This window comes from Nycticebus coucang, chromosome 9 (genome assembly GCF_027406575.1).
Source record: "Nycticebus coucang isolate mNycCou1 chromosome 9, mNycCou1.pri, whole genome shotgun sequence".
NCBI classification, from domain to species: domain Eukaryota; kingdom Metazoa; phylum Chordata; class Mammalia; order Primates; family Lorisidae; genus Nycticebus; species Nycticebus coucang.
Window position 1 is genome coordinate 6,140,311 of NC_069788.1, and position 23,632 is coordinate 6,163,942.

At 34.4% G+C, this 23,632-nt stretch overlaps 1 protein-coding gene across 2 annotated transcripts in view; it reads left to right on the forward strand.

Annotated features, from left to right (window-relative positions):
- The window catches only part of PHIP (pleckstrin homology domain interacting protein), a 150,420-nt gene that overhangs the window by 59,866 nt on the left and 66,922 nt on the right, over nucleotides 1-23,632 (forward strand). For both annotated transcript variants that reach the window (XM_053601655.1, XM_053601654.1), the window contains exons 10-17: nucleotides 1,534-1,604; nucleotides 3,762-3,862; nucleotides 3,956-3,996; nucleotides 4,848-4,946; nucleotides 5,678-5,831; nucleotides 6,279-6,413; nucleotides 18,540-18,668; nucleotides 21,409-21,634. In XM_053601655.1, coding sequence (XP_053457630.1) covers nucleotides 1,534-1,604; nucleotides 3,762-3,862; nucleotides 3,956-3,996; nucleotides 4,848-4,946; nucleotides 5,678-5,831; nucleotides 6,279-6,413; nucleotides 18,540-18,668; nucleotides 21,409-21,634 — 956 coding nt within the window. The remainder of the gene's footprint in view (nucleotides 1-1,533; nucleotides 1,605-3,761; nucleotides 3,863-3,955; nucleotides 3,997-4,847; nucleotides 4,947-5,677; nucleotides 5,832-6,278; nucleotides 6,414-18,539; nucleotides 18,669-21,408; nucleotides 21,635-23,632) is intronic.

The following is a 23,632-nucleotide window of genomic DNA, read 5'->3' on the forward strand; positions in this document are numbered from 1 at the left end:
AAAATTTGTTTGAAATGGCAATCTCTAGGACTATTTACATATTCTAGGAAGATATGAGTGAAAGTAGTACGTTTGGATGCCTCTCCATAATTCAGATTAATTTACTTAAATTATAGTTGGATTTTGTTCTGGATAAATGTTTAGATTTTAAGGATGTTTTGGTAAATACTTTTTTCTCTAATTGTTATCTCTGCTCAGCTATATGAGAGCTTATTAATATTAAAATGTATTATAAATACCAACTTAAAACAATTTATTTGCAGATTTATTAACTTCAAATTTTTAACAATCATTTTTATGTTCTGTATTAATAAGAACAGTTTGCATTGCTCAGAGTATATAATTAATTAGAAATATTTGATCTATATAATTTTTCATTAAATGATTATAAAACTGAAACCACTGTATATTTGATTGCTATGTACTGTGGAAGTTCCACAGTACACTCAGGCATAGGGCTTAAAATGTAGTTTGCATTTTCCCTAGTATGAGAAAAACTAGGTCAAAAGGTATAATAAGTAGGACTTCAAACATAATCAGTATACTGGAACATTACATACTCATTGTTAAATGTATTGGAGCTATTATCATGACTAAAAATCTGTGCTTTTTCTCTAATGTGGTTGATTTAACATCAGACATTTAATGTCAATAGTAATATAAACATGTGTAATATAGTTATACAATTAATGTAAATATAATTGAATGTAACCTGTTTATCGTAGATCACTATTTTGAAGAAGCATTATAGTTAACGTAAGAGTCAGATGAGCCATCAGATTTTCTCTAAAAATTTCATAAGTATAATAGTTTTACTTTTTGAAGTTTTAAAGCGATGATCCCCAGCCTTTTGGGCACCATGGACCAGTTTCACGAAAGACAGGTTTTTTATGGTGTGGGAGGGGGTTTGGGAGTTACAAGATGTGGAGCTCAGGTGGTGGTGCTGTGGGTCCTGCTTCCTACCAAGCCATGAATTGGTACCAGTCTGTGGCCTGAGGCATGGAGATAGCAGTTGAAGGACATACTTTGTCACGTTAGAAGACAGAGGGAGAAGCTTAATTATCATTGTCTAATAGTGGAAAAGTTCAGTTACTGATGGTACGCATAAGCCACAAAGGTAGCCCCTGTTTAGCTAGTATGTTTCATATTTGCAAATAGCTTATTTCGTTATATATTTCTGTTACTATATTACTGTAGGAAAAACCGAGACTTCAGTTAGAAGTGAATGTAACTAATAACTACATGTCTAGTATAACAGTGACTTTGGGATTGTTCCATGTTAAGATTGTTATGTTAAAAAAAAAAAAAAAGAGATTGTTAGGTAGTCAGGATCTTCTGTAAAATCTACATCTAGAATTTCTACAGTTATCTGTTGATTTATGACACGTAATGATTTCTAAATTGTTTTTAGGAAGGGTGCCATATGTTGCTTCATATTTAATTTTGTCCTCTGTGATTATTTTTTGAAATAGCTTATTTCTGGTATTACTGGTCCCTTATGATATTTTTAATTGTTTATTTTTTATGTTGCAGTCCCAGACCTGCTAAATTTACAGAGCGCCCACGGCCTGGGGTTCAAATGATCTGTTCTTCTTTTAGTGCTGGTAAGATTTATTTTTTCCCTTTAATTTTTCATCAAAGTTCTACATTAGAAAGTCTCTTGTGGAAAACAGAAAATTTCTGAAAATATTTACTGTTATATTGCGAATCATGTTCTTGTACATATGACAGAGTTAGTAACCAAGAATGATAATACGTTTCAGCGATTCTGAAGTTTTGTTTATGTAATCACATAACTAATATTTTCCTTTAGGAAAATACAGTGCTCTAGTAGGAGGGAATAAATAGTTTCAAAATTGACTCTTAAATAATAAATCTTTAAACAGTTGTCTTAATGTAAGAAAAGTATTTTAGATATGGTTTATGTTTTCATGGATTTTGGTGGTATCCCATAGTTAAGTAAAATAAATTTGATAGGTATTTCTTTTATTTCTTTTTTTTTTTTTTTCTGGGGCTGGGTTTGAACCCACCACCTCTGGCATATGGGGCTGGCGCCTTACTCCTTTGAGCCACAGGTGCCGCCCAATAGGTATTTCTTAATCTTCTTAATTTGCTCCGGACTGTTTTGATTTGCTCTTTTATTTTTTATTTTTTGAGACTGAGTCCCACTATATTTCCTTTGGTAGAGTTCAGTGACGTCACAGCTCACAGCAACCTCAAACTTAAGTGGCTTAAGTGATTCTCTTGCCTCAGCCTCCTGAATAGCTGGGACTATAGGTGCCTGCCACCACACCTGTCTATATTTCTGTTGCAGTTGTCATTGTTGTTTTAGCTGGCCCAGGCTGGGTTCAAGCCCACCAACTTTGGTGTATGTGGCTGGCGCCATAACCACTGTGCTCTGGGCGCTGAACCTGATTTGCTCTTTCAAAGGCAGCATTATAGTTTTGCTAGTATTCCAGTTAGGTTTCGAGTTTATGCAGCAGCATTTTGAATGAATGTTAGGGTTTTTTAATTTAAATTATCTGGATCTTTGAAGTGCATTGATAAGATCATTAAAGAAACAGTAATATATTCAGTATGTAATATTCCTAATACCTGTTCCATTCACTTTTATTTTCTGTTTTACTTTGTCTTTTTATTTTATAATTATGAATAGCAGCATAACCTGAGATAAGGGATAGTGAAATGAGTCGTCTGTTTTTGTTGTATTTATTAATATTCAAAATTTTCATATTTTAACTTCTAGATTTTCAGTGCTGCTGCCATGAATTTAGTGTTCCTTCTAGTAATAACACAAATATAGGCACTATTCATGTATTGAAAGTGCTCTGAAGTTATGCTTCTCTTTCAGAGATAATTTGATTTTTTTTTTTTAAGGGTTCAGTCGGTAGATCATTTAGCAAAAATACTTAAATATTTTATTGTATACAAACACTGTTTTAAACATCATGGAAGAGGGTTGCTGTCACGAAAGGAGTAAATTACATATACTTACAGCTGTAACGCAAAGTAGAATGTATGTGCTACAAGACAAAGTCTTAGTTGAGTTCAGGGGAGAGCAGGCTCATTAGACTGCAAAGTTTGTAAAGGCCTTTACAACGGATGGAGTTGAGCCTTAACATTTTGATGTGACTTGGACACATGGGACATAGGACAAGTAGGGATTTGAGCAGAGTTAGAGGTTAGAGACATATTTTCTAGTGAAGATGACTGATAATTTTTACTCAGTAACTTTTTTTTTATTTTGAGACAGAGTCTTACTGTGTTACCCTTGGTAGAGTGCTGTGGCATCACAGCTTACAGCAACCTCCAGCTCTTTGGCTTAAGTGATTCTCTTGCCTCAGCCTCCCAAGTAGCTGGGAGTACAGGCGCCCACCACAACGCCCTTCTATTTTTTGATTGTAGTTGTCATTGTTGTTTGTCGGGTCTGGGTTGGTTTTGAACCCACCAGCTCTGATGTATGTGGCTGGTGCCTTAGCCGCTGAGCTACAGGAGCCAAGCCATTACCCAGTAACATTATGTAATCATTTAGTGAAAGTTTTAGAGCGAAGGTTTACTTCTGTAAATATTAAAAACCTAGTCAAACTACCTTAGTAAACTTTTAAATTCCTGTGAGATACATATTTAGATATATATAAACATGGAGTGTTTTTAGAGCAAAATATTATACTTCATTATGCATTATAATTTTGCTTGCATTTTATTTATCTAATTCTCAGAGATTTTGAAGTTTTACACATGTTTGCTGTTGTTCTTCATAGGTGGAATGTTTTTGGCCACAGGAAGCACAGATCACATAATTAGGGTTTATTTTTTTGGATCAGGTCAGCCAGAGAAAATATCGGAATTGGAGTTTCATACTGTAAGTATTGGTGAAAGGAATTAGATGTATATAATTGGAATGGAGTCTAACAGTTTATATTCAGCACCTTTTTGTTTATCTATTTATATATAGGACAAAGTTGACAGTATCCAGTTTTCCAACACTAGTAACAGGTAAAACATTTATTTGTCTAATTCTGATTTTAAAATTATGAAATAAAGGCAGTTCTTAATAGTCTGATTTTACTTAGGGTTGAATAGGAAATAATTACCTAAAATAAAGATCTTGACCCAGGTAATACTTACAAGTGAGTATAGCTTTCACATGTATATAAAGGAATGTCTTGGGCGGCGCCTGTGGCTCAAAGGAGTAGGGCGCCAGCCCCATATGCCAGAAGTGGTGGGTTCAAACCCAGCCCCGTCCAAAAACAGCAGAAATAAAATAAAATAAAAGTATGTCTTTATATTGTATTTATAATAACGTTAGTATATTTGAGCACTTTTCATAATTTTAATACCTTTTATCAATAGTCCCTATATGTGTCAAAGGGTAGAGAAACTTTTGTTAGAGATTGAAAATACATCACGTATTTGAGACAGACTTGTTTATGACAAAAGATGATAGTATGTCAATTTTCCTGTGTTCTTATTGTAAAAGGAAAGAAAGCTATTTCTAGGTACTATGAGTAGAATAAGTCAGGTTCTTCAATTTTGAAAGGAAAATTGAAGATTTTTCCATTGGCAAATACCAATTCTATTTGTATACAGTGTAGTAAATCGTGACCTTGAATTACTTTCTAATGTTACTTTTGAGACCTAGCCATGAACTGTAAAACATTTGATAATAAAAATTTAAAAGCCCATAATTTTAGTTCTTTATAGAGACTGAGAAAATGCTTTGTTGTATTGGAATGCTATGTAATTAAAGATGAATGCTATGTTTTTAAAACAAAACTCTGGGGAAAGTACCTTCTGGTAAAGCGTGTGTGATTTTTCTTTGGGGAATTGGACTCCTTTTTATATAGATTTGTAAGTGGGAGTCGTGATGGGACAGCACGCATTTGGCAATTTAAACGAAGAGAATGGAAGAGCATATTGTTGGATATGGCTACTCGTCCAGCAGGGTAAGAGATCAAATTTGAAATACACATATAAATTACTATCAACTGAGCCTATAGAATCATATACCATGTTAAAATTACTACTTTTCTATACTAACTAGAGGTGCTATTATTGATGAGTGGTTTTGATTTTTATGAAATGATTCATTGCCATGTATGAGAAGACTTCTTAGTTAATTTTATAAAGGGTATGATAATAAGTTCTGTAAAAATAGTTGTAACATTTAATATTTTCTTCAGAAACCAGAACATACTATAATTAATCTATGACAAAGGGACAATGATATATTCACAGTGGTTTTCTCCATCTAAGGTATTACATGTTGTAGTTGTTACTTCAATATTTTATCATTTTTCTCTACCTGTTTTTGGGTGTGGTCATCTCAGATGCATGGGAGAACAGGACAGTCAGCAGGGTATGACAGTGACAGTCAAAGTGGAGAATGGGCACTGTGGTATACAGTTCTGGATCTGGAGAGGGTTAACAGCAGTGATAATTTACCCAAGATTATCTGTCGCTAATGGCTTAGGAGTGCTAGAATCCTGGGGATCCTAGTCAGTGCGGTGATTTTTGCTATCATTCTGTGTTGATTCACACTGTTCTCAATTACTTGTAAAGAATTGTTGTCTGTATTAATGAAGGTAAATATACATTAAAATACATTTTGGTTTTTGTCATACCAGTATTTTAGCAATATCAGTGTATAAACAAATATTGCCTTCCTCGCTTTCAGCCAAAACCTTCAAGGAATAGAAGATAAAATCACAAAAATGAAAGTCACTATGGTAGCTTGGGATCGACATGACAACACAGTTATAACTGCAGTTAATAACATGACTCTGAAAGTTTGGAATTCTTACACGGGCCAACTCATTCATGTCCTGATGGTGAGAAAAAAAAGACTCGTTTCTTTGATATAACTGAAGCTGACTGTAGAATGGAATGCTTTCATTGAGGAATAAAGTTTTTTATGTTAGCTAGAAACTCTAGTTTGCTAGGGTAATAAGGCTTTGGAGGAGATTGGGAATCATGTAAAAATGCAATTAAACAGTTTTGGCTTGGGAAATACATTGCAGGTGCTTGCTGTTCTCTGATAACGTACAGATCCATTAATAGTTTCTATACGTCTCACTAACAGATAGCAAAGCCCTGGGCAGTGAGTGATAGTAGCTCAGTTTCATTATTAATTATATATTGACAAATTTGAAGATTTTTGACAATTGAATAATTCTTCAAACTTTTATTTCTAGAAGTGGTGCTATGCTGGAGTTGTGTTCTGTTTTCTCTTTCTTTTTTAATGCTTTTAATACTTTAACACTTCAAAAATATTTCAGGGTCATGAAGATGAGGTGTTTGTTCTTGAGCCACACCCATTTGATCCTAGAGTTCTCTTCTCTGCTGGTCATGATGGAAACGTGATAGTGTGGGATCTGGCACGAGGAGTCAAAATTCGATCTTATTTCAATATGGTAATTATCAGTGTTCTTCATTTTATAGCTATTAAGTATTTGGGGGCTTTTTGACAAAGGTACTCTGCCTATCACAAAGGAAATCCATTTAAAAATTGGTTCATTCTCATTATTTGACTTTAAATTTCCACCAATGTGGAAGTATTTATTCCATGTCTTTATTAAGATGCTAAACTAAACTTAAAAGAAAATTATGCATATTACAATGCCTATATGTTGTCATAGCTGGATTAGTTTTATTTTAGCAGTGAAACTTTGAGCAGACATTTATAAGTATGAAGATACGGTCTGGAGAAGCAAAAATGTTTGGGAAACCATGTGAAGAAATTAGAAATAAATATTTACCCTGTGTTATGGTACTTTATTAATAATTTTAGTGCAACAGAATTTGATTCAAGTACACGGATTTTTTTTTTTTTTTTTTTTCACTTTATCGCCCTGGTAGAGTGCTGTGGCATCACACAGCTTATAGCAACCTCCAACTCCTGTGCTTAGGCGAGTCTCTTGCCTCAGCCTCCCGAGCTGGGACTACAGGCGCCTGCTACAACACCTGGCTATTTTTTGTTGCAGTTTGGCTGGGGCTGGTTTTGAACCCGCCACCTGGGTATATAGGGCCTGTGCCCCACCCACTGAGCCACAGGTGCCACCCCAAGTACACTGATTTTAAAATTAAAGCCAAAGGATCAGCTATTTCTTGCTTTGATCAATTTGTAGTATATTAAATACTGTATTTGAGTTTATGCCCCTTTCTTTCTAAAATTGTTTCTTAGTAGATTTTATCATATTTTGCTGAGCATTTGAATTACAGTGGTTATATCTCACATACAGTTTTTGTTTCTGCTCCTTTCTAACCACTGTGTGAAGTATAAAGGGCTCTTTAAATACTACACATTACATAGTCACATTTTAATAAAAGCTGCTTTCTGTATGTTAGAAGTACCTTTAAACAAAGAAGGGGGCGGGGGAGAAACCTGTATGTGTGTATGTTTCCACTAGTTCAGCATGTTTAGATTAAAAAAAATGTCAACTGTAGAAACTTTTAGTAGTAATTCATAAAACAATATAATTTGTGTGTGATCAGAATTATTTTGTAAAACAAATTATTTCACAAAACAGTGACTTTTAAAATATAATAGTTTGTGAAAAAAATAACACAAAAATGATAGTATACTTAATTGATAATCAGAGTAAAGTTTATTCCTATGTAATAAGGAAGCAGAAGATAAGAGGAAAGTATTTTCTGTGAAGGAAATAACTTTTCACTGTCTTTAATGGCTATGCCTTGAGGGGGGTATGTATAGATAAGGTGATAAATAAGGTTCCTAAAATCTCAGTTTGCTAGAAAACAGTATTAATTATTTGGTGCATAATTCTTAGTAATTAACGGAATTCCTTTGTGATGGTGCAAGGGAGACGTTTTTTTAAATCATAAATATGAAGGTAAAGAATTTTTTCTTTTTATTTCTTTTTATTTTCTTGTATTTCTGGTTTGCTCCTTTTTGGAATATTTCTGTAGAATAAAGAAATTCTCAATTTGTATTTATAGCTTCAAAAGAAAACAATTTATGGGCTTTATTTAGTACTATTTAGTACTTTGAAATTTTCAAAGGGTCTGATTGTATTGGTAGACTGGAGGGAAACTTCTCTCATGATTAAATGTTGCTTGCACCCTTCAGTTATGAAGGTGAACTTTCCTTGTCAGGTAAGTTGGTCACACTAATGTTGCACCTTTTCAGTAGAGATAAAAATTGCAGCACCTTGAGATTTCAGCGATTTGCTCTTAGACCATGACAAATTAGTGACGTAACTAGTTAGGGGTAGAAGTCAGCCATGATAATGAAAGGATTAGTTACATTACTGCCTTAAAAATCACTTATTGTTTAATACCTTTTAGATGAGGATGTCTTTCCCTGTTCTTTCTGTGGTTGAGAAAGAAGAACTAAATGACAGAAGAAACAAATGTCTGTAATAAGCAGAATTGGATAGTATACATAGAATTCCATACTATACCAAAAAAAAAAAAAACAAAAAATTTTAAAAGGACAAAATATATATCCTACATTTTTTAAAAAAGCAAAATAAGGCGGTGCCTGTGGCTCAAAGGAGTAGGGCGCTGACCCCATATGCCGGAGGTGGCGCGTTCAAACCCAGCCCCGGCCATAAACTGCAAAAAAAAAAAAAGGCAAAATAAGCTATTTTTATCTTAAAAGATAAAGATATTCCCTTTAATTTTTTGTGTGATTTTTAATAGTTTTTCAGAATACTTCCATACAGTTTACATCATTTGGGTCTTATGAAAACCTTGTAATAGAATTAGGGTAGATTTTGCTCCTGGTTTTATAAATAGTGAAACTGTGTATTACATAGATGAAGTGCTTTGCCCAGGTTTACTTAGGATTATACAGATTATATGACACTTGGAGCTTAAACCCATGTTTTCTGTCTTTTGCTAATATTTTCTGATAGAGTTATGGTCGGTGTTTTGAGCTTTTCTCAATGTCATTGCATAACTAACCTCCCAACTATACCCAGTTAGTGATATACCTAGGAAAAATGTTTTCATAATGATACTAACTCTGAGTGGATCGTTCGAGAAACTTACTCTTTAACTTGACGATTTTTTTCCCCCCTCTGTCCCTTAATTTGTAAGTTATCTAAGTGCCTCATTTCTTTTTATTCTTCACTCTTTTGTTCATTTCATTGCTTGTTTTATTTATGGGCAGATGGAAGATAACATATCCAACATTGCTATTAAGGAAATAAAAGATAAACAGTTTGAAGGAGGGCTTCTATTCTCACTGTTTGTTTTCATGAAAGTTGACATTTGGCTACAGTTACAGCTGTTTGGCTTTGTGTAATAATTAATAAGTTTTCGAGTTACTAAAATACCCTAAAACTTGTTTTGCACAAATTCAGTCCCTGACATTAAACTGTAGTAGTATTCACCAGTTTTATTGAGTACATTATTATTAAATTACAGTTATTATTTTTTGAGATAGTGTCTCAGTCCGTTGCCCTGGGTAGAGGGCAGTGATGCTATCATAGCTCACTGCAGCCTTGAACTCCTGGGCTCAAGGGATCCTCTTACCTCAGCCTCTCGAGTAAGTGGGACTACAGGTGTGTGTCACCGTGCCCAGCTGATTTTTCTACTTTTTGTAGAGACAGGATCTCACTCTTGCTCTTGAACTCCTGGCCTCAAGCTATGCTCCTGCCTAGGCCGTCTAAGTGCTAAGATTACAGGCGTGAGCCACCACTCCTGGACTAGTAAACATTTTTTTTTGAGCACCGTACGGAGAGTTTAGTGTGCCTTGAAGGAGTTAAAGATAAATAATTCTAGTGTAATACTTCATTTAACTAGAAATGATGAAAGTTTAGATTAAGTATTATTAAGACCAAGTAATATTTCATGTGAATGCTTACAAAATATGCAGATTTGCCATTCTGCCTATAATCAGAAAATAAGAAATGTAAAGTACTTAAAAAGAACAAAAAGTTTAATACAAATTTTTTTCAAATACAGGTTTTTGGCAAATATAGTATTTTGAGAATACTGCTTTAATACATATGGTCCCTGTTTTAAAAATAAGTTAATGGTGCCATTTGAAATTCATAGTACTTTTGCAAAAGATGATCATGTAACATTTAATTTAGTATTTTGTCTTAATCAGCATTTTATCACCATTTTCTTACCTGTTGTGAAAATTAAAATTCTTCTTTTGAAATTTTAGACATAGTCAAAAATTCTATCATTACAAAGCCTTTTAAGTGCCTATTTAATATTAAATTTACATTTTATTATTTTAAATAGCTTATTATGAGACTTTAATATTTGAATATTGCACTAGTAGTCATAATCATTGCTAAAATAATGTTTTTATATATCTAATGCAACATAAATTGTACTTTTTAAAATTTCTTATACTTTATCTTAAAACTATCTAAATTGTAACCAAATCAAATGTTTGAATTTGGGAATTGAGGCAAAAAATAGAAAGTTTCTTTTATGTTTAAATAATCCCCTAATTTACTTTATTCCAAAAACTTATAAATGGATTCTCAGTTTGCAAGTGGTATTCTCCAGAGAAACTTATGGAATTATTCTTTTTTATTGGTAGCTTTCATCTTAATTAAGAGATCTGAATAATAAAAGCAATTAGGGAGTGGGTGTTGAGTTAATTTTTGTTACTTTGAAGAGTCTAACAAGTAAGGTGATGTTTTAACAGAGGCCACCATGGTGGAGCATGATGTGGATGAGACAGTCCCTTTACTCTCCCTCCACTTTGTTTTCTCATCTGTAACTAAGAATAAAACCGTTAAGAAGCATCTATTAGAAAAAACTTTATGGTGTTTTTTTTCCTTTTTTTAAATTTTAAATGAATGAGAGGAGGAAGCTAGGGAAAACATTGTAGAGAAAATCATAAACATAAGATAACTTTATTCTTTAAAAAAAAATCTTATATTCTAGGCTTTAAGTATTGATCTTCATTCTTCTAAAAACCATATCAGTTGTTTCGCTATGTTTCAGCTGAACAGTTTTTTACATAACTTTATAATATTCAGGTGACAAGTAGTATGCATTTGGACAGTTTATTGAAATATGTAGTTAATATTAAAAATGTTCCAAACTAGTTGCGTATAACTTAGCAAGCGCTTACTAAGTCTGTCATTGACAGGAAATAAACATCAGTGTAGCTTTGTTTTGAGGAGAGTTACTCTAAGCTTTAAAAAGTTCCATACTCCAATTAGGTGCTAAACAATGGTTAAATTATTCCCAGAAATAACTTGAAAATGTGTGCAAACCCTCTGGAATGATGTTGAGGGCCTTGTAATATTCCCATTCCCTGAAAAAGGTAGGCAAGTTTAGAAGTTTACGGTAACCTTAAATGTTCCTCAATGTAAAGTTGTTTTTGGCCCTTTTTTTCCATTAAATTATCTCAGTATAGCTAAGTTTTAACTACAAGTTTAACTACATGAATATTAATTTAAAAAATGAGACTTTCCCATTTCTTAATACTATTTGAATAATAAATAGTAAATAAAAGATGTTAAGAGTGGGATTTATAGACCCCAGTGTTTCATGTACAGCTTTCTTCATATCTCTGACACTTTTTGCTTTATCTCTTATTATTTTCTTCTCTATAGCCCTAGCTGTGTTTGTCTGTCTGTCTCTCTATTTCTGTCATGTTATTCAAAGCTGTAGTTTGTTGCCCTCTTTATGTGGTTTTGATTTCAGTTGCAGAGTATAAGTCTCTTGCTGGAAAACAGTTTCACTGAATTTGATTTTTGCTTCACTTCTGTTGTTTCATGTTTAAATTTCAGATAACAGTTTTTATTTAAAGTTTTTCTTATTTTTATAATTGTTCTCTTAACCTTTCTTTTACTTAAGAGATTTTTTTTAAAGTTCCAGTGTCCACTAATCCAGAACAATATATTTCTCCTTGCAACGTTCCAAATGAGCAGAGACTGCCAATCTACCACTTAGAATTTTTAAACATGCATACTCCTTCTGATATTAATATGTTCTCAGTGTGACCTATAGAATTGGAGCATCATGGCTGTGTGTATCTAGGAAATGGGAGAAAGAGAAGCCAAAAATAGGTATAGCTCATATTGTATTATCACTTACGAATCAGGATTTCAAGAGTTCCTCTTTTTCTCTCTCTCTCTCTATCAGTCTATCATCATCTAACAAGATAATGTCATAGATCTATACTCTCTGTGTTAAAAGGACTCTGATACTTCCAGTCCTTGTTTCATCTTCTTTGGGTAAGGAATTACCTTCAATCTTCTGGTCATAAACTTCAGTTAATGTCACTTTCTTTCAGGTTCTGGAGTTCTTTAGAGTCTGTCTCTTTTTTTTTTTTGTCTATCTTGGTACCAAAGACATATCTTAAAATTGGTTGCCATGAGTATGAATTTGTCTCTCCAGCTTATCCTACTATTATTTGGTGAATTACTTTTATGTAGTAATTATTTGACACAGTACATGACCCACAGTCACAAGGGGTTTTGAGATTTGATGATTAAAAGGGAAGAGCATTTGAAAATATACAGAATGTGAACATGCAGATTAAGATATTTTGATTAGCAAATATTTGTTTATATTGTATTAAGCCCAAATTTTAAGGACTGCTGGAAGAATAGGACATGGTGCTTGGTTTTAGCCAATTTGTAGTTAAGTTGGGGAGATATATATATATCTTAAGAGATAAATATTGATAATAGTTTCCAAGTGATAGCATAACAAAAGCAAACAGTTACTATATATAAAGTGTAGTGTTCACTTTAGGGTGGATGATCAGAGAAGATTCTGTTGAAGAGGAAGAATAGGAATTAGTATGCCTTAAAAGATATATAGAAATTGAGACATTAAGAAAGAGAATGAATTTTATAAGTAAGAGGACCATTATAAGCAATAAAGTAAATGTTAAGACCTGTTCGTGGAGTAATTTAGAAAGTTTGTTTGGAATAGATTTTAGAAATAATGGATGATAAGACAAAAAGCATAAATTGACATGGATTTTTGATTGCCTCAAATGATTTCATAAGCATAAAAATGTGAACCTAGAGAGAGTTGGGTTGATTATGGGATAGTCTAGAATCTAAGAGAAAAATAGTTTGGTTGCCAGTAGTATTATTTCATATCTGAAATAGGATCAGTGTAAGGAGAACTGCTTTTCTTAGTGAAGTCATAATGAAAAATTGTAAGAGTAGGTAGTAGGGAATTTGTGAAGAAAAAATGATACGTAAGACTTGGTGGTTTATGACTGATGGAGGGATTGGGGCTGGGGAGTGACAGGGAGGAAAGATTTAGTATGTTTGGGATGTTGTGTCTGGGTGACCTGGACACCAGTGTTATTAATGAATGTATGGATGCCATGCAGAAGAACTGTTTGTTTGTTTTTTTTTTTTTTAAGTTAATTTATATCCGTATTTATTTTCTTGGACTACTTTTGTGGAAATGGCCATCCAGAATACTAGAGATAAAATACTTACAGGGCGTAGGAGGAGAGAGGAAACAATGTTGAAGTATTTCATATAGAATGAAGCTTGAGTCCTCATGGAGACAGAGGGCAGGGTAGAGAGGTTAGAAGTAAACTTAGAGAAATATTCATATTTAGCAGAAGGAAAAGAGATCACTACTCCTAGAGAGTGTATCAGCAAGACCCAATGCAAATGCTGTGTCAGAGAGACCAAAGGGGAATAAGCAAGTTTAAAGTATTACTGTCCTAAGAAATCAGTATGGGGCGGTGCCTGTGGCTCAGTGAGCAGGGCGCCAGCCCCATATACCTAGGGTGGCGGGTTCAAACCCAGCCCCAGCCAAACTGCAACAAAAAAATAGCCGGGCGTTGTGGCGGGCGCCTGTAGTCCCAGCTACTAGGGAGGCTGAGGCAGGAGAATCGCCTAAGCCCAGGAGTTGGAGGTTGCTGTGAGCTGTGTGACGCCATGGCACTCAACTGAGGGCAATAAAGTGAAACTCTGTCTCTACAAAAAAAGAAAAAAAAAAAAAAAAGAAATCAGTATGGATGGCTTGGTGCCCATTGCTCAGTGGTTAGGGTGCTGGCCACATACAGCAAGGCTGGCGGGTTCGAACCCAACCCGGCTTGCTAAACAATACTGACAACTGCAACAAAAAAAATAGCTGCAACCCCACCCCTTGTGACGGGTGCCTGGAGTCCCAGCTACTTGGGAGGCTGAGGCAAGAGAATCCCTTAAGCCCAAGACTTTGAGGTTGCTGTGAGCTGTGATGTCAAGGCACTCTACCCAAAGCACAGAGTGAGACTCTGTCTCAAAAAAAAAAAAAAAAGAAAAGAAAAGAAAGAAATCAGGATGGATAAACCAAGTGCTTAAATTTGAAAATGAGTTATTTATTTTGGTAATATTTTTCTTTTCATGGAAATCTGAAGATTTTCAGATTTTTCAAAATCACTTTTATGTAACAGATTGCCTTCGTTTTATGTAGTAATTTGATCCACTGCTTTTTGTCAAGCCAGGAATAGTAATGTCATTTTGTTGCCAGTTATTTTAAATGGCTAACCTCAGTTCATACGTAATAATACCTTAAGTTAAAGAATTTTCAATTAAAAAAAAAGATTCAGTAGCAGTCCTACAGTTTTTCCTAGTTATTTATTCTGGATTTCTAGAATGTGGATTGTTTCTTTTAAGATGCAGTCTTCATTTGTATAGTGAATATAGTATTGATTAGAAGATAGCCAAAGCATATTTTAAACATATGTGTGAGTCTTTTTCTCAATATTTAGTGTACATTCTTAATTAAGTGTATTTTCCCCCATGTCAGTAAACTCTAATCTAAAGGTTCTTTATACATAAAGGACTTTCTACATGTAATTCTTAGTATAAACGCTATTTCTCAGCTGTTTGATTCTTGGTATATGAGTCTACCTCATAAAATTATTAGGGTATTTTAAAAGATGCATTAAAATGTTGGAGTATTTTCTAGGTTAGATGCTCTCTTTTAATCAGTAGTATATTTTTAATAATTGATTAATACAAAAAATATGTTCCCGTTTACAGAATACAGCCTTATCTTTAACTTTCCTACTTTGAGATAAGGTCTTTTAGAAGTGCATCTCTTATCAGCTATATATAATTTTTTGTGATTAATATAATTTAGACCCTGGAGTCTGCATTTCTAGTGCTTTTAATATACTTTATTTCCAGATCTGTCTAGATTTTTCAACAAACCTTCCTGAATATCAGATGACAGGATTTTACAAGTAGGTAGGACTTGAGCTATCGTTTAAAATTTCTCTGTTATTCCATAGACAATTGAGGTGATTTGCGCATTACTCTTGGAGGTCTTAGACCTCTTTCCTCTATCCGTTAAGTATTCATCTTTCAATTTCACAAACATTATGCTAGGAGTTAGGTATAGTGCCCTCTCTTAGAATGCTTTCAATATAATTAATAATCCTATCATTATTAAAGCTTTTACCTCATACATTTTTTTTTTTTTTTTTTTTGGCCGGGGCTGGGTTTGAACCCGCCACCTCCGGCATATGGGACCGGCGCCCTACCCGCTGAGCCACAGGCGCCGCCCACCTCATACATTTTTGTAGTAACTTAATTTTTTTTAAGTTCAGTATACATTTCTAAACTAACAAGTTTATACCACTCCTTTTTTGATAATATTTCTAGAATTCTTTAGTCAATATAAGAATTTTCTAGTTAGGAAGTCATTATTTTAACATATTTGATCTTCTCATTCCTGCTTTAAAAAATCCTTTATCACAATTGCTGAATTCTTTTTAAGTTTTTGCTGTTGTTAACATATGCTAGCCATGGATTATCTCAGCTATTCTTTTTGTCATTTAAAGTATATGAATTTTATTATGTGGTCTTTACTTATGTCCCAACTAATATACAGGAAGTATACTTGATTTTATTAGAGAAATAGTTCACATAGAATGCACTTATTTTGAAAATTTATTTCTTACTAATTTTACTCTGTTTTCTAATTATTTTACTACAACATGCAGTTAAGTGCTAGCGTAAGCTATAAGCTGTATTAAATTTTATGTTGACTCATTTTCTTGCTGTTGCTGTACATTTAATATTATGTCAGAGTCATACACCTTTCATAGGGCAGAGAGGACATTTTTTTTTTCTTTTGTTTTTTAAGACTAGGGTATTTTTAGTTATATAGGGAAAGTAAAATTGTTTCCTATTTTGTATCATGAGCCGTTTGGAAAGCCTAGTTGGCATTTTGTAAGTATGGGTTTTTATTGTCTGAGGAGCTTGTTAATGATAAATGTGGTTTTTTACTTAGTAAGGTTAGAAACAAATTCTTTTAAATCTACTTAAAGATTCTTTATGAAGCCCCAGATGCCTTTAATGAACATTAGTTTGTCCAAATAATAAATTTTTCCTTTTTTCTGATAGGATCAAAATGTACTTTTATGCCCTCCATCTAAAAGCCACTTGGTGTTAAACCAATGCCTTATAACAAGAAAATTGATGCCTTCTTGCCATATTGACAATGGAATTGTTATACACACGTATGGCACAGTGATTTTAAATATGATTGCTATTTTTTCTTTGCTGTTTTAGAGTTTTATAAGTTTCAACTCTCCTAAATGATTCTTTCAGAGATCTACTAACTGTAAATATGGCAACATTGGTAAATATTATGAGTATAGGATTTGTTTGTTCCCCCTCCTCCCTAAAAAGAAAAAAGGTGTTTAGAAGAAGATTGCTTAAACCTCACAGGAAGGACGCTTTGCTTATCCTTGTGCTACCCTGTACAGGAGTGCTACGCCGATCCCCTTTGTCATTGCTGAGTCGGACCTCTTGTCAAGTCCCTTCTCTGTGTGTCTGTATACTTAAATCATGATCTTAGACTACAGTAGTATTACAGTTCTGAAAACAGGTATTAGAGTGGATTTATAAAATAGTTTTTTTCTTTTCTTTTATCTTCTGTGAAGTTTTGTAAGAACCGAGATAAATCATCTTAACACATGAGTGAGGCAATTTCAATTTTGAGTTTTTAATGTAAAAGTTTATTTAGTGGTGAACTTTGTTCATGTGGTTACTTATAATACTTCATGTAACTGTTTTTATGTGAGTAGGAACACATTGAAAAATAAAGAATTAAATCCTGATGTTTCTACTTACAATCTTTCCCTTTTTGGCCTAGGCAGCTGTATGGCTGCTAATGCCCTCATGTTAATTGGGAGAAAAGGTTCCATTCTTCCTTGGTTTTGAATTGTTTTAATGTAGAGCTGGAATCAGTTAGCTTCCTCAGCTATCTTATCATTCTGCAACTTTCTTCATAGCCAAATCCTGCTTCTTTATGATTTCATTATGAGGAATTTTTGAGTGTATTAGACATTAGTTAAGTTTACTAGTTTTCTTTAATGTGATTTATTTAAAGAGAAGCTGTTCTTTTCTGTTATTGTGCGTTAATAAGCACCATTATACACATTTCTTCCTTTCCTCAAGCCAAAGAAAACTAGGTTCTTTTTTGAGGCAGTCCCATTTGTGGTATATTATTAACTTCTTAGTCAGAACCTTCCTTTTGTGGTGATATTTTTCTCTTTCAACCAAAGTACAAACCTGTGAGAATCAACTGTTCTTCTTCTGAATTTTAACTCAACTCTGTAGTTAGTGAACTATACATTCATCCTTATGCCAGATTTTTAATACCAAAGAAAGAAAATTACCACTTTTCTCTTTCAAGCATTTCCTGGGATATTACAAATAAAACTCAATTTGTTCTAGATCAGTGGATACCGGAACAGAAAGGAGGTATTTCTTACCTGATAATGTGTGTGTGTTCCGATTCTGCTAATCCAGACATCCAATTGCATTTGTTGAAAATCATCCTTAGTTGTTATTTGTTAGGGAGTCAACTCCCTATTTTAGTTGTTTCTAAAATTCAGCCCCTAGATGTGCTTTAGATAGGGTAGCATTTTTGCCTCTTTCAGAATACTGCTAAAGAAGTTTTCAACTGGAACATAGTCTGAAGAATCACTGAGAGCAAAAAATTCAGAGTGGTGATTGGCCACCTCTGTTTGATTGACAGGTTGCAGGGAGAAACCCATTCGTTCTGGATTAACGGAACTGGAAAACAGAAAACAATTATCAGGTAAAGAAAACCTTTTCTTTAACCTTTGAAATTCACCATTTAAAAGATGAGTCAGACCACTAGGGAATTATAACTAAAAAGAATAAAATTTAGAGTCAGGTGAGCAGTGATCGCTGGCTACTTCCAGGTATTATCCAGAAAGCCTCCTCAGTTGCTACGTCACTAGTGTTTGGAGAAAGAGTATGATTGAATGAAGATAGACGGAATGTAAGGGACAATTAAATTTTAAATCTGGGTTTACAACATGAAGCAGAGTTTTATGGGTGGGGGAGATTGGTGTTCTTGTATTTTCTGAATTGTGTCTGGTCTGTGGATAGAGTATTTTGTTTTTCAAGGCTACGAATCTGGCAATTTTCATAAATATCCACAAATTTGATTACTGTACTATGCTTGTTATATTTAATCTTCGCTTCATTAGGATGTATTCTTATACATCTTTTATCATATAATAATAATAGTGACCGGTTCTTTATGCTTCAATTGCAGTTTTTTTTATTATTGATTTAAATATATTTCAGATTGAAGGCCAAGGACATGGTGCAGTATTTGACTGCAAATGCTCTCCTGATGGTCAGCATTTTGCATGCACAGACTCTCATGGACATCTTTTAATTTTTGGCTTTGGGTCCAGTAGCAAATATGACAAGGTATAGTATGATGAACATATATATAATGTCATTATTTTAATCCATGGGTGCTTAGAGTTTTCTTTTCTTTTCTTTTCTTTTCTCTTCTTTTCTTTTCTTTTCTTTTCTCTCTCTCTCTCTCTTTCTGAGAGAGTGAACGAGGATCAGCGTTTTTGTGTGTAGCATGAAGTTTAAAGATGTAACATTTTGGAAAGAAGGGTGAAGATTGCATGGTTTTTGTAATAGACATGTGTGTATATATATATATATGCACATACACACACACACATATATATGAAGGAATAACTTTTTACTTATCCTGATGGAGCAATTTTGTGAGTTCTTTACTTGGGGTATGTAAGGTGAGGATAAAAGATGTCCATAGCATGGCTCTTTTAAATTATGTTTTGTTTATATAGATACTATGTATTTATTGAGAGTATAAACTTGTGGCTTTCATGTGGTTCTCAAAACTGTATAACCTATTAATGGTAGCTAGTTAATGTTAACCTGTCTCTCTCTGTCTCTCTTTTATTTTATTTTAATTTTTGAAATGGAGTCTTGCTAGTTTATCCAGGCTAGCTTTGGACCCCTGTCCTCAAGCAATCTTCCTATCTCAGTCTCCTGCGTTGCTAGAATTACAGGTGGTGTCACTGTACCTAGCAATTAAAGACTTAAGAATTAAATTGCTAATTTGTAGTGCAGTCATATAAAAGGTTAAGATAGTAAAAATGGAATAGTTTATCATTTAGTTTAAGAAATTTTAAATTAGGCTTGGTGCTTGTACTCAGTGGCTGGGGTGCCAGTCACATGCAGTGGACCTGGCGGGTTCTAATCCTGCCCGAGCCTGCCAAACAATGACAACTAAAAAATAACTGGGTATTGTGGTGGTTGTCTGTAGTCCCAGCTACTTGGGAGGCTGAGGCAAGAAAAAAGTTTGAGCCCAAGAGTTTGAGGTTACCTTGAGCTATGATGCCATTGCACTCTACCGGGGCTGACAAAGTGAGACTCTGTCACAAAAAATAAATAAATAAAAATTTTTTGAAGGAAGAAAATTTAAATTAATAAAATTTTGAAGTTATAGATGTGTGTCAGTGTGAAGTTCATATTAATAATTTTATGTTATCTGGCTCGGTGCCTATAGCTCAGCGGCTGGGGCGCCAGCCACATACACCAGAGCTAGTGGGTTCAAATCCAGCCTGGGCCTGCCAAACAACAATGACAACTATAACAAAAAAATAAAAATAGCCGGGCATTGTGGCGGGCTCCTGTAGTCCCAGCTACTTGGAAGGCTGAGGCAATAGAATCCCTTAAGCCTAAGGGCTGTGAGCTGTGACACAGCACGCTACTGAGGTGACAAAGTGAGACTCTGTCTCTAAAAATAGTAATAATAATTTTATATTATCTTTAAAAATTTAGAAAAAATAGGCTCGGCGCTCATTGCTCAGTGGTTAGGGTGCTAGCCACATACAACAAGGCTGGCAGGTTCGAACCCAGTCCAGGCCAGCTAAACAACAATGACAACTGCAACAAAAAAAATAGCTGGACATTGCACCGGGTGCCTGTAGTCCCAGCTACTTTGGAACCTGAGGCAAGAGAATCACTTAAGCCCAAGAGTTTGAGGTTGCTGTGAGCTGTGATGCCATAGTACGACATAGTAAGACACTTGTTTCAAAAAGAAAAAAAGAATTTAGAGAAAATAGTTCTTAACTCTTAGAAAATCTTAACTTTTAAAAAATATCATTAATACACTGTTCACACTGATCTAGGGATTTAAGATAAAGCATAGTAGTTCTATGAAAGTAAAAGTCCTGCTAACTACTTTATGCCCAGATTTGATTTTACCATTTAATTTCAAATTGAATTTTGAATAACTTATTTTTAACAATATCTTTTTACATAGTAGTCCCCCTTATCCACAGAGGATGTATCAAAGGCTCCCAGTGAATGCTTGAAAGCACAGATAGTACCAAACCCTGCGGGCACTATAATTTTTCCTATATAGTCATGGTGGATGTAGTGTACACGGATAGTGTGGATATACTGGACAAAGGGATGATCTGTGTCCTAGGTGGGATGGTATGAGATTTCAGTCCAGCTCACAGTTCAAAACTTGAGTTGCTTAGTTCTTGAACTTTTTTTTTTTTTTTTTTTGAGACAAAGTCTCACTATGTTGCCTTTGGTAGAGTGCTGTGCCTTCACAGCTCACAGCAGCCTCAAACTCTTGGGCTTAAGCGATTCTCTTGCCCCAGCCTCCCAAGTAGCTGGGACTACAGCCACCTGCCACAACGCCCAGCTATTTTTTGTTAGTGTTGTCATTGTCGTTTAGCAGGCCCTGGCTGGGTTTGAACCCACCAGCTCCAGTGCCTATGGCCAGTGCCCTAACCACTGAGCTACAGGCACTCGGCCAAGTTCCTGAATTTTTTATTTAATATTTTCAGACACTGGTTGACTGCGGGTACCTGAAACTGCAGAAAGTACAATTGTGGATAAAGGGGAACTATTAAGTATGTGTAGTCTCATCCCTGTTGCAGAGAAAATTTTAAAAATGCACTTTTCTGATCATAAAATTGAACGTAGAAAATACAAGTGCTTGTTTATAATTAAATGCAGGAAATATTTTTTAATTGTTGCTTAATACCACAATGTATATTAATATATCTCATTACAGATGCTATAGGTTTTTACCATATTTGTTTCTCATTGGAGATGTTGTACATTTTTATTTTTTCCTGTTTTTAATGTACATTTCTTTATACAGATTGCAGATCAGATGTTCTTTCATAGTGATTATCGGCCACTTATCCGTGACGCCAACAACTTCGTACTGGATGAGCAGACGCAGCAAGCCCCTCACCTCATGCCCCCCCCTTTTCTGGTTGATGTTGATGGTAACCCTCATCCGTCAAGGTACCAGAGGTTGGTTCCTGGCCGCGAAAACTGCAGGGAGGAGCAGCTCATCCCTCAGATGGGAGTAACTTCTTCAGGTTGGTGCTCATTTTCAGAGATAACCAAATTTTTTCTTTCCCACTGAATAAAATTGCCAAGTTAAAAAAAAAATGTGTCTTTGATTATTTTAAGCAAAGAAGTAGAAGTATTGTTTTACTCAGGTCTTTAAGGTAATTAAGGAACATTAGAGATTTAAAGCAATAATTTTGGTGTATAGGGTCTAATAAGGTAGTGTTTGGTATGAGACAAGTAAGTTCATTCTGTGATGTTCATTGAGAACCTCTAATGCTCCTGACATCTGCTGAGCCCTGGGTTTTCCATAGTGAGAAACAAACATGATTATTGGTCTCGTGGAGTAGGTTAGACAGATTAATAAACACAGTTATAAACAAAGTTGTATTAAAGAGAGCAGTAATATGTTGTGAGAGATAGGACTAGACAGCTTATTCACATAGAAGATTGTTTTAAGAAGTAGTATGTTTTTAAAGGTTTATAAGAAGTAAGATGGGGTGAAGAGGATTGAGCTGTTTAGTGAAGTGTAATGATTACGAAAGTCAAATTAGTTGAAGAATTGAATGGGAGTAAAAGGGAGATGAAGTCTACAGACTTCTCTTCCCCTCTCCTTTTTATTTTTAAAAGGCCACTTTGTCAACTAGGTTGGAACTCGGGCTCAAGCAATCCTCCCATTTTAGTCTTCCATGTAATTAGGACTACAGGTGTATGCCACCACCCATGACTCATTTTTTGAGTATTTTTTTTTAGAGACAATGTTTCCCTGGGTTATTTTGCCCAGGCTGGTCTCAAATTCCTGGCTTCAAGTAATCTTCCAGCGTTGGCCTCCCAAAGTGCTGGATTGTAGGCATGAGCCGTCATGTCTGCTTTTCTCCCCCTTTTTGAGAAAAAATGTAGAACTAATTTATTAAATAAAAATAATGGAGAGGTTCTGTAAAAAAGATTAACCCACTTCTGTCATTATTAATCTTCCTGTTATATTTTAGATTAGAAAAATACTTACGAAAATATTTTAAGTTCTAGGCTCATTTATAACAGATAGAATCTTTAAGTAGATTTTGTGATGAGGCATTTCTCAGTAATGAATTTAGATTCTGTAAACAGCATAAAAAAATCAGTCTCATTGCATTATAGCAAACCCATGTATTATTTGTCTTAAAGGATTTGTTATGACATTGCAGTGAAGATGAGAGGGTTGGATAAAAAAGGGCTACTCTCAGAATTAGACCTGCTCGCTTTGAATGGAGGGTTAGGAAAAGCATTAGAGGAATTGGCCCTGCTGCACTTGTAGAAGTGGGGCAGTCTATCTAGCAGACTTGAATATCTGGAGTATGTAAGCCTAATGTGTCTCCCTCAGTACGTGAACATAGCATGAACTCACACATCTGAGAACAAGTAGTATTTAAGAATTCTACCGAGGTGTTCAGATAGGAGAAGTCTTCCTAGTAGAGAAATAGTTGTTGTAGGACTGAAAATGTCTTTTGGAGAAGAATTGGCAAGTATCAAATTGTACTCAGCTCTCAAAATGGGTATGCAGACTGGCATTTCAGGGAATAGGGAAATAAGCAAAAGACTAATCTGTTAAAGTCAGTGCTACTTACATATTAACATTTTTACCTTCTTTCTCCATTTAACAGTTTGTAAAAGGCTTTCATAAATAATCTTATTTTGCCTTATACCTATGATATTCCAATCCTTGAAGTCGGGAGAAAGGAAATGTAAGAGTATTGTGTCGTGGAGTCACAGAGACACAAACCTCAGCTCCCATTCTCAGTCTTCTTTATTGTTCTTTTTTCTGTATAAAGTAGGTATGATCTTAAAAATAGATACCTGTTATTAGTATCCACAAAAGAACCCACAGCAATAATAAGGCTGCGTATTGACTCCCAAGGTTCCAATTCACAGAATTGAATAAAAATCCTTTCTGTCATTATTTTAGACTTAAGGAGTATAAAAATAGTTAATATAAAAAGAAAAATACTCTCTTAAAAATTATAGTATTATTACTAATTATAGTATTTACT